At 46.8% G+C, this 15,076-nt stretch overlaps 1 protein-coding gene across 3 annotated transcripts in view; it reads left to right on the forward strand.

Moving 5' to 3' along the window:
* LOC142599177 (phosphatidylinositol 3-kinase regulatory subunit alpha-like) overlaps positions 1 to 15,076 on the forward strand; it is a 37,818-nt gene that overhangs the window by 4,161 nt on the left and 18,581 nt on the right. Inside the window, exon 1 of one of the 3 annotated variants that reach the window (XM_075739022.1) lies at positions 9,235 to 9,593. The exons of the other annotated variants lie outside the window; for them this stretch is intronic. Within the exon in view, the coding sequence (XP_075595137.1) occupies positions 9,578 to 9,593 (16 nt within the window). The 5' untranslated portion in view covers positions 9,235 to 9,577. Of the gene's footprint in view, positions 1 to 9,234; positions 9,594 to 15,076 lie in introns of those variants that run through there. 3 annotated transcript variants of the gene reach the window in all.

The raw sequence follows: 15,076 nt of genomic DNA on the forward strand, positions 1-15,076 counted from the left end.
TTTTCACCCCCAATGGTTTGGAGCTTCACTCCCGAACAACTGCAAGACCCTGATAAAATGGTGGAATATTTGAAAGGAAAATGCTGTGGGGATTCTAAGGAGACACAACTTACTGCGCTGTGCTGGGCCCTGGCCACAATCTATCAAACACTGCTTGATAGTAGACAGCACCATCCAGAGGGAGAGAGCGGACCCACAGGCACTGCAGCTGCCCAGGCCCCCGCAACAGGCACTGCAGCTGCCCAGGCCCCCGCAACAGGCACTGCAGCTACCCAAACCCCCGCAACAGGCACTGTAGTCGAGCCAAAAGATCAACCCACACCAGTATCAGTTGCCCCTATACACAAAAAGAAATACACAAGGAAATCAGTTCGCTTAGTGAAAGATGATGATGAACCGGGGCCATCACGAGAACAAGAAGAGCCAGAACCAGAAGTGATTACTCGATCCCTGTCCTTGAGTGAGCTGCGAGATATGCGGAAAGATTTCAGCCGCCTTCCAGGGGAGCATATTATTACCTGGCTGCTCCGCTGCTGGGATAACGGGGCCAGTAGCCTGTAACTGGAGGGCAGGGAGGCCAAGCAGCTAGGATCCCTGTCTAGGGAAGGGGGCATTGATGAGGCAATTGGGAAGAAGGCACAGGCCCTTAGCCTCTGGAGGTGACTCCTGTCAAGTGTGAGGGAAAGGTATCCTTTCAGCGAAGATGTCGTATGTCGGCCAGGCAAGTGGACCACCATGGAGAGAGGTATCCAATATCTGAGGGAATTAGCTGTGCGGGAGATAGTTTATTATGATCCGGACAATGCACAGTTGCCCACAGACCCCGATGAAGTCCAGTGTACCTGACCAAAGTGGCGAAAATTTGTACGAAGTGCACCATCATCATATGCCAACTCACTGGCACTAATCGACTGGAAGAGTGAAGAGGCACCCACAAGTGGACGAAGTGGCTGGCTGACTCAGCAATATGAAGAGACCCTTTCTTCCTCCCTAGTCTCGGCTGTGGAGAAACTGTCTCAGGACGTCCGGCAACTCAAAGAGGATATATCTTACTCCCCACCTGTACAGACCCGCATTTCAGCTGTTAGGAGTAAGCGTTTTTCTGCTCCAGAGAGGGGATATAGAGCATACACACCACGAGGTATCCTGTGGTTTTACCTGTGTGACCACAGAGAAGACATGAGGAAGTGGGATGGGAAGCCCACCTCAACCCTGCGGGCACGCGTACATGAGCTACAAGGCAAGACAGCTGTACAAAGGGACTCTTCCAGAAAGAATGCTGCTCCAGTTTCCACCAGGCAGCCCCCCAGACCACATGAAAGGCCAGATGGCACTTCTGATCCTCTCAAAGGGACTTCTAAGTCCTTTTTTCAAGAGGTGAGTAGTGACTATGACGAGCAGGATTAGAGGGGCCCTGCCTCCAGCCAGGTGGAGGAAAGGGACAACAGGGTTTATTGGACTGTGTGGATCTGATGGCCTGGCACATCGAACCCACAGGAGTACAAAGCCCTAGTGGACACGGGTGCACAGTGTATCCTAATGCCATCGAACTATGAAGGGGTGGAACCAATATCTATTTCTGGTGTGACGGGGGCATCCCAACAGTTGACTCTGTTGGAGGCTGAAGTAAGTCTAACTGGGAATGAGTGGCAAAAGCACCCCATTGTGACTGGGCCGGAGGCTCCATGCATCCTGGGAATAGACTACCTCCGGAAAGGGTATTTCAAAGACCCAAAAGGCTACCGGTGGGCTTTTGGAATAGCTGCCTTAGAAGCGGAGGAAATTGAACCATTGTCTAGTTTGCCTGGTCTCTTGGAGGACCCTTCTGTTGTAGGGCTGCTGAAGGTTGAAGAGCAACAGGTGCCAATCGCTACCACAACCGTGCACCGGCAGCAATACCGCACCAACCGAGACTCCCTGGTTCCCATCCACAAGCTAATTCATCAACTGGAGGGTCAGGGAGTGATCAGCAGAACCCACTTGCCTTTTAACAGTCCCATATGGCCAGTGCAGAAGTCCAATGGAGAGTGGAGGCTGACAGTAGACTATCGTGGCCTGAATGAAGTCACGCTGCTGTGCCAGATATGCTGGAACTTCAATATGAACTGGAGTCAAAGGCAGCCAAATGGTACGCCACAATTGATATAGCTAATGCATTTTTCTCGATCCCTTTGGCAGCAGAGTGCAGGCCACAGTTTGCCTTCACTTGGAGGGGTGTCCAGTACACCTGGAATTGACTGCCCCAGGGGTGGAAACACAGCCCCACCATTGGCCATGGACTGATCCAGAGTGCATTGGAAAAGGGTGAAGCCCCAGAGCACCTGCAATACATTGATGACATCATTGTATGGGGCAACTCAGCAGAGGAAGTTTGAGAAAGGGAAGAAAATAATCCAAATCCTGCTGCAGGCTGGCTTTGCCATAAAAAAAAGTAAGGTGAAGGGGCCTGTGCAGGAAATCCAGTTTTTAGGCATAAGGTGGCATGATGGGCGGTGTCAGATCCCTATGGATATTATCAACAAAATAGCAGCCATGTCCCCACCAACCAACAAAAAGGAGACACAGGCCTTCTTAGGTGTTGTGGGTTTCTGGAGAATGCACATTCCGAATTACAGTCTGATAATAAGCCCTCTCTATCATGTAACCCGATAGAAGAATGATTTCAAATGGGGCCCTGAGCAACGACAAGCTTTTGAACAAATTAAACAAGAAATAGTTCATGCTGTAGCTCTTGGGCCAGTCTGGGCAGGGCCAGATCTAAAGAATGTGCTGTACACCGCAGCCGAGGAGAATGGCCCTACCTGGAGTCTCTGGCAGAAAGTACCAGGGGAGACTCGAGGTCGACCCCTGGGGTTTTGGAGTCAGGGATATAGAGGATCCGAGGCCCGCTACACTCCAACGGAAAAGGAGATATTGGCAGCCTATGAAGGGGTTTGAGCTGCTTCAGAGGTGATTGGCACTGAAGCACAGCTCCTCCTGGCACCCCGACTGCCGGCGCTGGGCTGGATGTTCAAAGAGAGGGTCCCCTCTACACATCATGCAACCGATGCTACATGGAGCAAGTGGGTTGCACTGATCACACAACGGGCTCGAATAGGAAGCCCCAATCGTCCAGGAATTCTGGAAGTGATCACAGACTGGCCAGAAGGGAACGATTTCGGAATGTCACCAGAGGAGGAAGTGACATATGCTGAAGAAGCCCCACCGTATAATAAACTAACAGAAGATGAGAAGCCATATCCCCTCTTCACTGATGGGTCCTGTCGCATTGTGGGAAAGCATCGAAGGTGGAAGGCTGCTGTATGGAGTCCTACACGGCGAGTTGCAGAAGCTGCTGAAGGAGAAGGTGAATCAAGCCAGTTTGCAGAGGTGAAAGCCATCCAGCTGGCTTTAGATATTGCTGAAAGAGAAAAGTGGCCAATGCTGTACCTCTACACTGACTCATGGATGGTGGCCAATGCCCTGTGGGGGTGGTTAAAGCAGTGGAAGCAGAGCAACTGGCAGCTCAGAGGCAAACCCATCTGGGCTGCCCCATTGTGGCAAGATATTGCTGCCCAGCTGGAGAAGCTGATTGTAAAAGTACATCATGTAGATGCCCATGTACCCAAGAGTCGGGCCACTGAGGAACATCAGAAGAACCAGCAGGTGGATCAGGCTGCCAAGATTGAAGTGGCTCAGGTGGATTTGGACTGGCAACATAAGGAGCCAGGACAGGTGAGCCAAGCTGGCCGGGGGCTATTCCATACCATGTGATGTCATGCTGACCATAAAAGGGGGCTAGCGGGGCAGGGGCGGGTTCGGCGTGTGTCGGCGCGGCTCCGGGACGGGTCGATCGTCCGGTCGGTCGTCAGATCGGTAAAATCGTTCTCTGTTATCACCCATTGTTACTATGTGTTACCAGTACTGTTGTTGATTGTTTCCCTCTCCCTTGCTGTCCCAGTAAACTGCCCTTATCCCAACCCTCGAGGCTTTGCCGTTGTTTTTCCGTTCTCCTCCCCAGCCCGCCGGGGGAGGGGTGAGTGAGCGGCGCGTGGCACTTAGCTACCGGCTGGGGCTAAACCACGTCAGTCCCTCTTTCACAGTGTTTGACAGCAAACTATGCATTTTTATTTGTGAATTAGAATAGTGCTTAGCCCTCCACAAAAATTAAAGTACTAAAGTTAAAATACCTGTTGCCCCTATGTGTAGTACGTCAACACAAAGTAATGTTGCAGGACAAGTAGGATTAGAGAAATGTTTGGTGTTTTGAAAAATTGGTAGCCAGATCCGTTTTCTGATTCCTGTCTCATTCTTTGTGTTTATCAATGGGAGGCCTGAAATCTGATAAGTGTTACAGGGCGAACTAGATGATTTAGCATCCCATTTTAACACCCCAACTTGATGAATGGCCACACAGGCTTTAAAAAGTAATGCTGATTTTACAGTCAGAAACAAAGTGCATGTCTTTAAATATGAGTCCTGGTTTTTGGCTGGGATAGAGTTAATTTTCACAAGAAGCTGGGAGGGGACACAGCCAGGACAAGTGACCCAAACTAGCCAAAATGGTATTCCATACCATATGATGTCATGCTCAGTATATAAAGGGGGCTGGCCAGGGAGGATGGGTTGCTGCTAGGGTACAGGCTGGGCATCAGACTTCTGGGGTGGTGAGCAAATTGTATTGTGTATCACACGCTTTGTATATTCTAAGTATTGTTGTTGTTATTTTCCTCTTCCTTTGCTGTCCCAGTAAACTGTCCTTATCCCAACCCATGAGGTTTACCTTTTTCTTCAATTCTCTTCCCCATCCCACCAGGGGAGGGAGGACTGAGCGAGCAGCTGTGTGGTATTTAGTTGCCAGCTGGGGCTAAACCATGCCAATATGGTATTCAAACCAGTAGTATTAGAAGACAGTACTTAGTTATAACAGATTATAGCTAACAGTGCTGCTTATGTCTCACAAATAGAATCTCATACAACATAGAAAGATCTGAAGACGCATATGCTTTTAGAGGTATATGTTGAAAAATAGGCTATATTTGTAGGTATAGAAGACTGGATGGTTTTTTCAGTTCATTTTTGAGGATTGTAAAGGCTCTTGGTTTTCCTGTCTGGAGCAGGCTTGTGCTGGATGCAGGTCCTGCAGCTGTCCACAGGGCCCGGCAGGTGCTTGGGGTGGCACGGTTGGTTTGGCTGAGCTGGGAAGGCAGGTTGTACAGAGGAAAGTGGTGCGATAGGAGAGTTAGGAGGGTTTTTTGGGGAGAACTCAGGGAAATGGGAGTCCTTTTGGGGTGGAAGTGTGTTGAGGAGCATGGAGTAGCTTTGGGTGTGTGAGATCAAGGTGTGTCTTATCGCAGGAAGGTAAAGAGGAAGGGGGACATGGTGGGAGAGCGAAAGAGATGTGGGGAGCTGGTGGCATTGTGGGCAGATGGGCTGGTGAGGAGCAGAGGAAGAGCTATTGCAGTGGCTGGAAGGACTTGCTGTCCTGTACAGATGAATGGAGCCTCTAGTGGCCTGCACGCTAACTCAAGCTGAGCTGCTTTGTCTAAACTGTCTATTCCATTTTATTCCCATTTCCCAGGCTTGTAAATAATGGCTCAAGCTGTGAAATATTGCAGTTTTAAGCATTAAGAGGTAGGTTATACTACTCACAGGGTCATAGATAAGAATAAGCGAGGTAATGAGACTGGCTTACACATAACTACTCGCTTGCTGGGGATGGGGTGAGAGTTCTGGCAGTATTGCCAAGATGCAGACACTTTGCTTTTAGCTGAACAAAATATTAGCAAGCTTGGTGGCATAACAACCAGAGCAGGGGAGTGTAAAGGCTGATCCTGTTCCTCTTGAAACTGGTCACAAAACTCCCCTGGAGTGGTAGTCAGGCTCAGCCTGCAATCCTGTCAGTAGTGTCTTGAGGGTACAGCCAAATATGTAAAAACACTATCCCTTGTCAGGACTTTTCTGCATCATGACATGGCTTGGCTGAACTGTTGGCAGCACTGAGGGTGATTTGGAGCAGTCTGTCCCGGGGACAACTGTTGTACGGGATATTGCACATTCAAGCCTCGCCTGGCAGAGGGCTCCCCTTCTAAGCTAATAAAAATCAGGCTTTATATCTGATTTAACAGAGAGCAAAATGTTTTGTTAATCACCATACCTAGCAATGCTGTATTCTTGGTTTAGATTTTGACATCAGTGTATGCTTTATGTTTCTCAATATCTAATTGAAAGTATTTGGTAAAACTGAAATATGTACAATATTATTAGATTTTTTTACAGATGAATGTGTGTGTATTTGTATGTAAGTATTTGTAACACACATGCAAGCCTGTCAAACCTGATCAGCTCTCTTCCTGCTTTGTACATCTATTTTTAGAAACAAATTACTTTACAGATAGAACACTACTGTGAGTATGACTGCAAAAAGTCATAGGCTGCTAACTTTCTGCAAATACAAATCTGTAGATTCAATGGGCACCACTCAAAGTTTAGAAATTTAAATTTAAATAAAAGTTAAGATGGGACAATTTTATGGAAATGCAGATGTTTGCATATTGGTATCTTTTTTTGACAAGACACGTGATTCCCTTCTGCAGAATGATTAGGAACTTGTTTTTGCACACAGCACTAGAATAAAAAAAAAAAATTGGACTTGGGAACAAAGCCTTATCTTTTATTTCTCTGTGAGTACCTGTGCTTTTTAAAATGATAAACAATTAAATGAACCAGTTTTGGGTTGTCTTATCTCCTTTGAGAATATGCTTCTGTAGTATGGCCCTATAAAGCAAAAAGTGTTATTAACCCCTTCTGTAATTTTAATAGTAAATAGAAAGCATATCAGTTACTGTCAGAAATTGGATTTTTACTCTTCTCCTGCTGTATACTGTCATTAGTTCAGAAACGTGGGTTACTGTCTCCATTTGAAGTAGGCTGTACCTTTGACGTGGTTTAGCCCCAGCCGGCAGATGAGCACCACGCAGCCGCTCGGTCGTCCCCCCCCGCAGTGGGATGGGGAGGAGAATGGGAAGGAAAAAGCAAAACCTCGTGGGTTGGTATAAGGACAGTTTACTGGGACAGCAAAGGGAGAGGGAAAGAGAGAAAACAAAACAGTACTTAACAGAGTATACAAAACTAGTGATACACAATGCAGTTTCTCACCCAGTGACCGTACAACTTGGACCGCACGCTCAGACCCGTCCTGAAGCCAGACCGTCCCCGAGCCACGTGTCCGGGAGTGGCTGTTGCCCCTCCCCAACTAGCCCCCCTTTTTCTCTAAGTTCAGTCTGTTTTGCCCATGATGATACTTAGTGAGTGATCTCTCCCTGTCCTTATCTCGACCCACAAGCACTTGGTTATACCTTTTCTCCTCTGTCTAGTTAAGAAGGGGGAGTGATAGATCAGCTCTGGTGGGCACCTGGCCTCCAGCCAGGGTCAACCCACCACAGCCTTAAGATTGAACTTAGAGAGAAAATTCATCTAATTTATTACCAAGCAAAACAGAGTAGAGCAATGAGAAATAAAATAAACTCTTAAAACACCTCCCCCAACCCCTCCCTTCTTCCTGGGCTTAACTTCGATCCGCCCCCCCGTCAGCGGCACAGGGGGACGGGGAATGGGGGTTACGGTCAGTTGATCACACGTTGTTTCTGCCACTTCTTCCTCCTCAGGGGGAGGACTCCCCTGCTTCACTGTGGGGTCCCTCTCATGGGAGACAGTCCTCCATGAACTTCCCCAATGTGAGTCTCTCCCACGGGCTACAGTTCTTCACGAACTGCTCCAGCATGGGTCTTTCCCACGGGGTGAAGACCTTCAGGAACAGACTGCTCCAGCGTGGGTCCCCCACGGGGTCACAAGTCCTGTCAGCAAACCTGCTCTGGCGTGGGCTCCTCTCTCCATGGGTCCACAGGTCCTGCCAGGAGCTTGCTCCAGCGCGGGCTTCCCACGGGGTCACAGCCTCCTTCAGGTGCCTCCACCTGCTCTGGCGTGGGGTCCTCCACGGGCTGCAGGTGGAATCGCTACACCCCCTCATCCTTCCTCCATGGGCTGCAGGGGGACAGCCTGCTTCACCATGGTCTTCACCATGGGCTGCAGGGGGATCTCTGCTCCGGTGCCTGGAGCACCTCCTCCCCCTCCTTCTGCACTGTCTGCTGAGTTTTCTCACATCTTCTTACTCCTTTCTCCGGCTGCAAAAGCTCCCTCTGACTGTTTTTTCCCTTCTTAAATATGTTATCACAGAGGTGCTGATTGGCTTTGCCTTGGCCAGCAGCGGGTCCGTCTTGGAGCCGGCTGGCATTGGCTCTATCAGACACAGGGGAAGCTTCTGGCAGCTTCTCACAGAAGCCACTCCTGTAGCGCCCCCCCCCCCCCCCCAGCTACCAAAACCTTGCCACACAAACCAATACATCAACAAGTGGGAGGAAAATATTAATCCCCTTCTCTTCTTTCTCTGAATTAAATCTTGTGGTCTGCTTCTCCTTTCATTTTGGATTTATTTCCTTGTAAGAGTATAGCTTGCAAAGAAGTTAACCTCTGTAGGCAAAGGGAAGCAGGCTCTTCAGTTGCTGTTCTATTCCTTTAGCATGTCTGATCTCCACCAATCACTAAGGCAAGGAAAATATATTTAAGCTAAACTACTCCCTCTCTGTACAGGCCATTTTCCCACCTGCCTACCAAGAAATCAACAACCCTGACGTACTGGAAAATGACATGGATACGGACAGGTGTTTTTTCTACTACTTTCAGTTTAAGGGAAAATGGATAAAATGCCTCACAGCTTTATGCTAAGGATCTTCAAACCACACTTGTATTTGTGATTCAGCATGACTGTGTAGGAGGTGATGCTGTGCTTGCAAGCAGACCATTTTGCTTGTACAGGGCTGCTCTGAGAGATGCAGCTCTTTTCAAGGAAGATTTTGATTCTGGGCTTCTTTTCTGCAGTAAATTAGTTAGCTACTTCCTGTATTTGACTTTTCATGGTGCTTTTCTCAGCTTTAATACTGCACTCAGCAGCCAGTGACAGAGTCTATTTTAAGGCCTCTTACAATGGTCTTCTCATTTACTTAGCTAAAATGAGAAAGTTAGCCCTGCATTGGCCACTTGTTAGCTGATGACAACTTTTACTTTGAATCTGGCTCCCCCTCCCCCATCTGAAATCCCATGCTCAGCAAATATTTGACCTTGCCCAAGTTAATCATGAAACTGAGATCTTTATCTGAGAGATATGCAAGCTACCGAGGCTGATGGGTTTTGGGGATTTTTTTACAGTACTAAAGTCAAGTTCACTTTTTAATGATGGAACCAGAGTAAGTGGATACCTTCTGCACAGCACAGAGGTTTAAGCAGTTAAGAAGAGAGAGAAAGTCTGGATTTTCTCACTGCATGTTACAGCTTTTTTAGAGATTTTTATGAAACATTGGTTGGAAAACACAGCAATCTCTTTTTCAGATTTTTTTTTTTTTGCTTAGTTGCTTCAGAGAAGCTTCCTATTAAAAGGAGTTTTGGGGTTTTTTTAAGCAAGATTTTTGTAAGAGGAAACCAATTCATTTTTCAGATTATTGGATTGTATTTTCAGGCTATATTACAAGGGTGAGCATTTGCAATGCATAATTTACAAAGTAAGTGATTTTTGAATGTCTATATGTGTTTTCTTCATCACCTCGTGGAAGTATTTTGCTATAACTGATAACCAGGTAGAGCTTTCATGGTCTTAAGATATGTGAATGAAAGTCACGTACCTCAGTACCTCTCCAGGTTATACAGGGAATGGGGAATTGCCTATCTATATCCTGTCTTTTCTTGCCTGCAAGCTGGGCTAGTCTGAACTGAGTACTAACTGATGTGCGGAAAATCGGACTCCACAACTGGGAAAGTTGTAAAGTAGGTATGTTTATTCAGCGCTGGGCAGCACGGGGGGTCATCCCACCAAAATCGTGCGCACCTTGCGGCAATTCCCTTTGAATTTTATACAACAAAATGTTACATATTCAAAAAGCACCTATACATATTCATGATCTTTCCGTGGAAAGGCGGTCTTATTACAATGAGTTCATTTCCATTGTCTCCGCCTTTAACTCCTCTCAGCTGCGCACGCGCAGTGCCTCTTGGTGGTCGTGGGCCGGGGTCTTAGGGATGAAGGCTGTATGTCTTCCTCACTGTGCACTTTTCACCTTCACCACAAAACTTACTCAGACCGGTTCCTAATTAGCAGAGAATCCTCCGTGTTCATTCCATTCTGATTTACTACCTCCTTATCTTGTGATTGGTTACAAAAATGCAAGCAGAGCGAAGGGTCATCTTGACCCTTCCTTACGCTAGTTCTTGTTAAAACATCTTACGTAAGGGTTAAGATTACTAGATATGTGGCTTAAGCTAGTTAATGGTCCTGCTATTTCCCTTAAGTGTTAGTTCTCTCTATCAATCCCCCCTTTTCAAAAAGGTTAGTAAATTCGTTTACTACAGCTAATACAATGACTCTTTATCTAATACTTTCTCAAAATACTTATTTGATTCTAACCTTTGCCTTAGTTGATATTTCTTCCATTCGCTGTAAGAATTCCCCGTGTTTTGACAACACCCTAAAGCACATTGAACTACTACATACAGAGCTATAAACAGGATTATAACCATAATTGTCATAACAAACAATTGTTCCAACCATGTCAAATTTGGTAACCAGGATGTTAATCTTTCCACTAAGTCACTAAACCCCCAAGATGTGTTATCTTGGGCCACTTCATGCAAGATTTTGGTTTTTTCCCAAATTTGAGATAAATCCTTTTCAATCCTTTTGTCTTGGTTGACATAGGTACAGCAATGTTCACCAATAACCGTACATAAACCTCCTTCTTTAGCAAAAAGCAAATCCAGCCCCAGCCTGTTTTGGAGTGTCACCTGTTCTAGAGAAGAGATTTCTTTTTGTAGAGCCGTGAGCGCATCAGCTGTAGCATTATTAATAATTTCCATTGTAGCTGAAATGTTGACTAAGGCCTTTTCTAATTCACTAACCCCCAACCATGGGATAAACCACCTCGCAAAGCTATGAAAGCTGGTTGGTCTTTCTACTAAAGGGTTCCGTTTTCCCTGGGTTTGATGGGCCACGGGTTTCATATAAGTTCGTAATAAACCGAGCATGCCTGAACTAGTTAAGTTTTGTACAATAGTAATGTTAGGAACTATAGTCCCTATAGCGCATTGACCTTTCCACCCTAAGGGCAATACTTTGTACCCCCACTTCCCACAGATCCGGTACCATCCCTGACCCACAGGGGTGGGCCAGCCTTTGGGGGTACTGCTGATGTGTCTTCGAGTCTGGTTGCTATTCCACATATTTGCACCTCCATACTTGATATAACTTGTGCAATTAGGGTAAGCCCCAACAAAACTTGTACTTCCACATTTTTATCTGTGCTATTCCCTCCCGTACTCTTTGTGGTGTTTTCCAGGTAGCACCTCTGGACACAAGGTACTTCCGTGGTCTCGTTCCAGAGTATGCTTAAATCTATCTGCCACTCGAGATTCCTTTTTGGTATCTCCGTGTATTCTGTGAGGGATATATTACTAAAGGCCTTGGCTATCTCCGAAGAGTTGGGAAAACTGGTGGCGACCACCGGGTGGCCCTGTCCTATGTTTGTGGGCAATCGTGAGCAAATCCAGCAATCAGACCAGTTCATGGCATTAGCAATTTTGTCATGTAGCTGTAAAAAGGCATTATTCTCCCATGCCTCAAGTCCCCCTATTAGGCTTACAGTCAGCGTCGTGACAAGGTAACCTTTCCTTGCTGTACTTGCGTGACTCTCCATGGAGATTTTAGGTGCCTTCTTCACACGGGAGTGGTGAATCCAGGCATTCTGTTCCTTAATCTTTATTGCTGTGAAGGATGTGAGGAGTACCTGGAACGGTCCTTCCCATTGTGGTTCCAGGGTCTTTTCTGTAAGAGACTTCACATATACATAATCTCCAGGTTTTATGTTATGTACAGGTCCATCCAAACCCCTGCTTCGAGTCCCAACCACATGTTTTTCAGTTCTGCTGAGTTGTTTGCCTAATGCCACCATGTATGAAGTCATAATTTCCTCCCCTGCTTGTGTGGACATCCCTTTCTGTATTCCATAGGGTCGTCCATACAAAATTTCAAAAGGACTCAGCCCCTCCTTTGCTCTTGGCCTGGTTCGTATGCGCAAAAGAGCCAAAGGAAGAGACTGAGGCCAGGCCAAGTTAGTTTCCTGTCCCAATTTCACAATCTGCTGTTTGATTAAAAGTGGTTCATTTTTTCTACTTGGCCACTCGACTGAGGGCGATATGGGGTATGAAGCTGCCAATCTATACCCAAATGGCGGCTAATTTGTTGTACTACTTTTGAGATGAAATGTGGTCCTCTGTCAGAAGATATGGTTGCCGGAACCCCAAAGCGTGGTATTATTTCTTGTATTAATGTTCTGGTTACCTCCCGAGCCTTGGCTGTCCTGGTAGGAAATGCCTCTGGCCAACCTGAAAAGGTATCAGTTAATACCAATAAATATCGATACCCCCCTCTTCTTGGGAGTTCTGAGAAATCAATCTGCCATTGTTGCCCAGGCCCGTTGCCTTTCCCAATTTGGCCCATTTCTGGTTTGGGGGTATTCTTGGGATTAGTCTGGAGGCAAATATCGCACCGTTGAGTTACTTGCCTCACAGTGGTGTATAGATTCCTAGCTACAATCTCTCTAATCAGGTGTTTATATAGAGCTTCTGCCCCCCAATGCCTCTTCCTATGTTCTTCCCTTATCAGAGACCATGTTAGATAAGAGGGAATGATTAGTTTCCCTTGTGGGGTGAGAGCCCACCCCTCGTTATTATACAACCCTTCTAGGTCGATGATAAGCTTCTGATCTTCCTTAGTATATTTTGGCTTACCTTCTAGGGAGATTTGCCCGTCAGGGACCAAAGCCCCTTCTGTTTTTACCTTTGTTTTGGCTACCTGTTTTGCCTCTCTGTCCGCCAGCTCATTTCCTCTTTCCAACTCCGAGTTCACTTTCTGGTGCGCCTTAATGTGCATGACTGCCACTTTCTCAGGGAGTTGGACTGCCTCCAACAGCTTCAGGATCTCCTCCGCATGCTTGATGTTTTTGCCTTGTGAGTTCAATAATCCTCTCTCCTTCCAGATTGCTCCATGCGCATGCACGACTCCAAAGGCATATTTTGAGTCTGTATAGATATTTACAGCTTTGCCTCGGGCCAATTCCAAGGCACGGGTCAGAGCAATTATTTCTGCCTTCTGCGCAGAGGTATTCATGGGCAAGGGCCCTGACTCTATTACTTCCTGGCTGGTGGTAATGGCATATCTGGCATGTCTTTTACCGCTTAGGACATAGCTGCTTCCATCCGTGAACCAGTTTTCCGTGTTTTCCATAGGACTGTCTCTCAGGTCCGGACGGCTCGAATATGTTGCCTCGATGGTCTCCAGACAGTCATGATGCACTGGTTCTCCTGTGTTTCCACTGAGGAAAGAGGCTGGATTGACAATGTTAGTGACTACAATCTCCACATCATCTTGTTCTACTGTTATAGCCTGATATTTCAAGAATCTTTGTGGGGAAAGCCAGTGTCCACCTTTCGCTTCCAGTACTGCAGATACTGTATGGGACACTAACAAACACAGTCATTTTCTGGCCCAGGGTGAATTTTCGGGCTTCCTGGATGTTTAGTACTACAGCTGCGACCGCTCGCAAGCATCCAGGCCAGCCCTTTGCAGCGGTGTCCAATTGTTTGGAAAAGTAGGCAACTGCTCGTCGGTACGGGCCCAGATCTTGCGCTAATATTCCTAGGGCAATCCCCTGCTTCTCGTGGGGAAAAAAGGAAAAATGGTTTACTCACATCTGGGAGTCCTAAGGCTGGGGCTGACATCAGGGCCTTCTTTAGCAGCTCAAAGGCCTGTATGGTCTCTTTGCTCCATTTAAGGGGTTTCTGCTCAGTGGTTGTTAGTGCGTACAGGGGTTTAACAAGCAGTCCATAATTATAGATCCATAGTCGGCACCACCCAGTCATCCCCAGGAAAGTTCGTAACTCTTTCACTGTTTGTGGTCTCGGGGTTTGGCATATTGTCTCTTTTCGGGCCTGTCCCAAAGTCCTTTGTCCAGCACTAATTTCATAGCCCAGATAAATAACTTTGCGCTGCATTACTTGGGCCTTTTTCTTGGATACCCGGTATCCCTGGAGCCCCAAAAAATTTAGCAGACTCACCATCCAGGCCATACAAGCGTCCTTTGTCTTGGTGGCAATCAGGATGTCATCCACATATTGCAACAGCTTCCCTTCCTCAGGCGGGGCTTCCCAAGACTCAAGATCTTTTGCAAGTTGATTACCAAATATAGTAGGGCTGGTTTTGAACCCTTGTGGTAACACCGTCCAAGTAAGCTGAGTTTTACGACCACTTTTAGGATTTTCCCATTTGAATGCAAATATTTTCTGGCTGGCTTTATGGAGAGGGAGGCAAAAGAAGGCATCCTTCAGGTCTAAAACGGTAAACCAGGTTAGTTCAGGTGTCAATACAGTCAGCAAGGTGTATGGATTCGCCACTACTGGGTAGAGGTCTTCAGTTATCTTATTTACAGCCCATAAGTCCTGGACTACCCGGTATGATCCGTCGGGCTTACAGACAGGTAATATGGGGGTGTTGAAGTCGGACTCACATTCCTTTAGTAATCCTAGTTGTAGAAAATTTTCCATCACTGGCCGGATTCCTTCCTTGTTCTCCTTCCTCAGGGGATATTGTTTAATTCTTACCGGCTGCCTTCCTTCTTTGAGCCTGACCTCAGCAGGTGGGGCATTCTTTGCTCTTCCGGGTACATCAGTGGCCCATACCCCGGGGTATACCTGGTTCGTGATCTCCTCCTCGATTTTTCCTTCTGTGGGAACACTAGCTAGTGATCCTCACTGTGCACTTTTCACCTTCACCACAAAACTTACTCAGACCGGTTCCTAATTAGCAGAGAATCCTCCGTGTTCATTCCATTCTGATTTACTACCTCCTTATCTTGTGATTGGTTACAAAAATGCAAGCAGAGCGAAGGGTCATCTTGACCCTTCCTTACGCTAGTTCTTGTTAAAACATCTTACGTAA

This window comes from Balearica regulorum, chromosome W (genome assembly GCF_011004875.1).
Source record: "Balearica regulorum gibbericeps isolate bBalReg1 chromosome W, bBalReg1.pri, whole genome shotgun sequence".
Lineage (NCBI taxonomy): Eukaryota > Metazoa > Chordata > Aves > Gruiformes > Gruidae > Balearica > Balearica regulorum.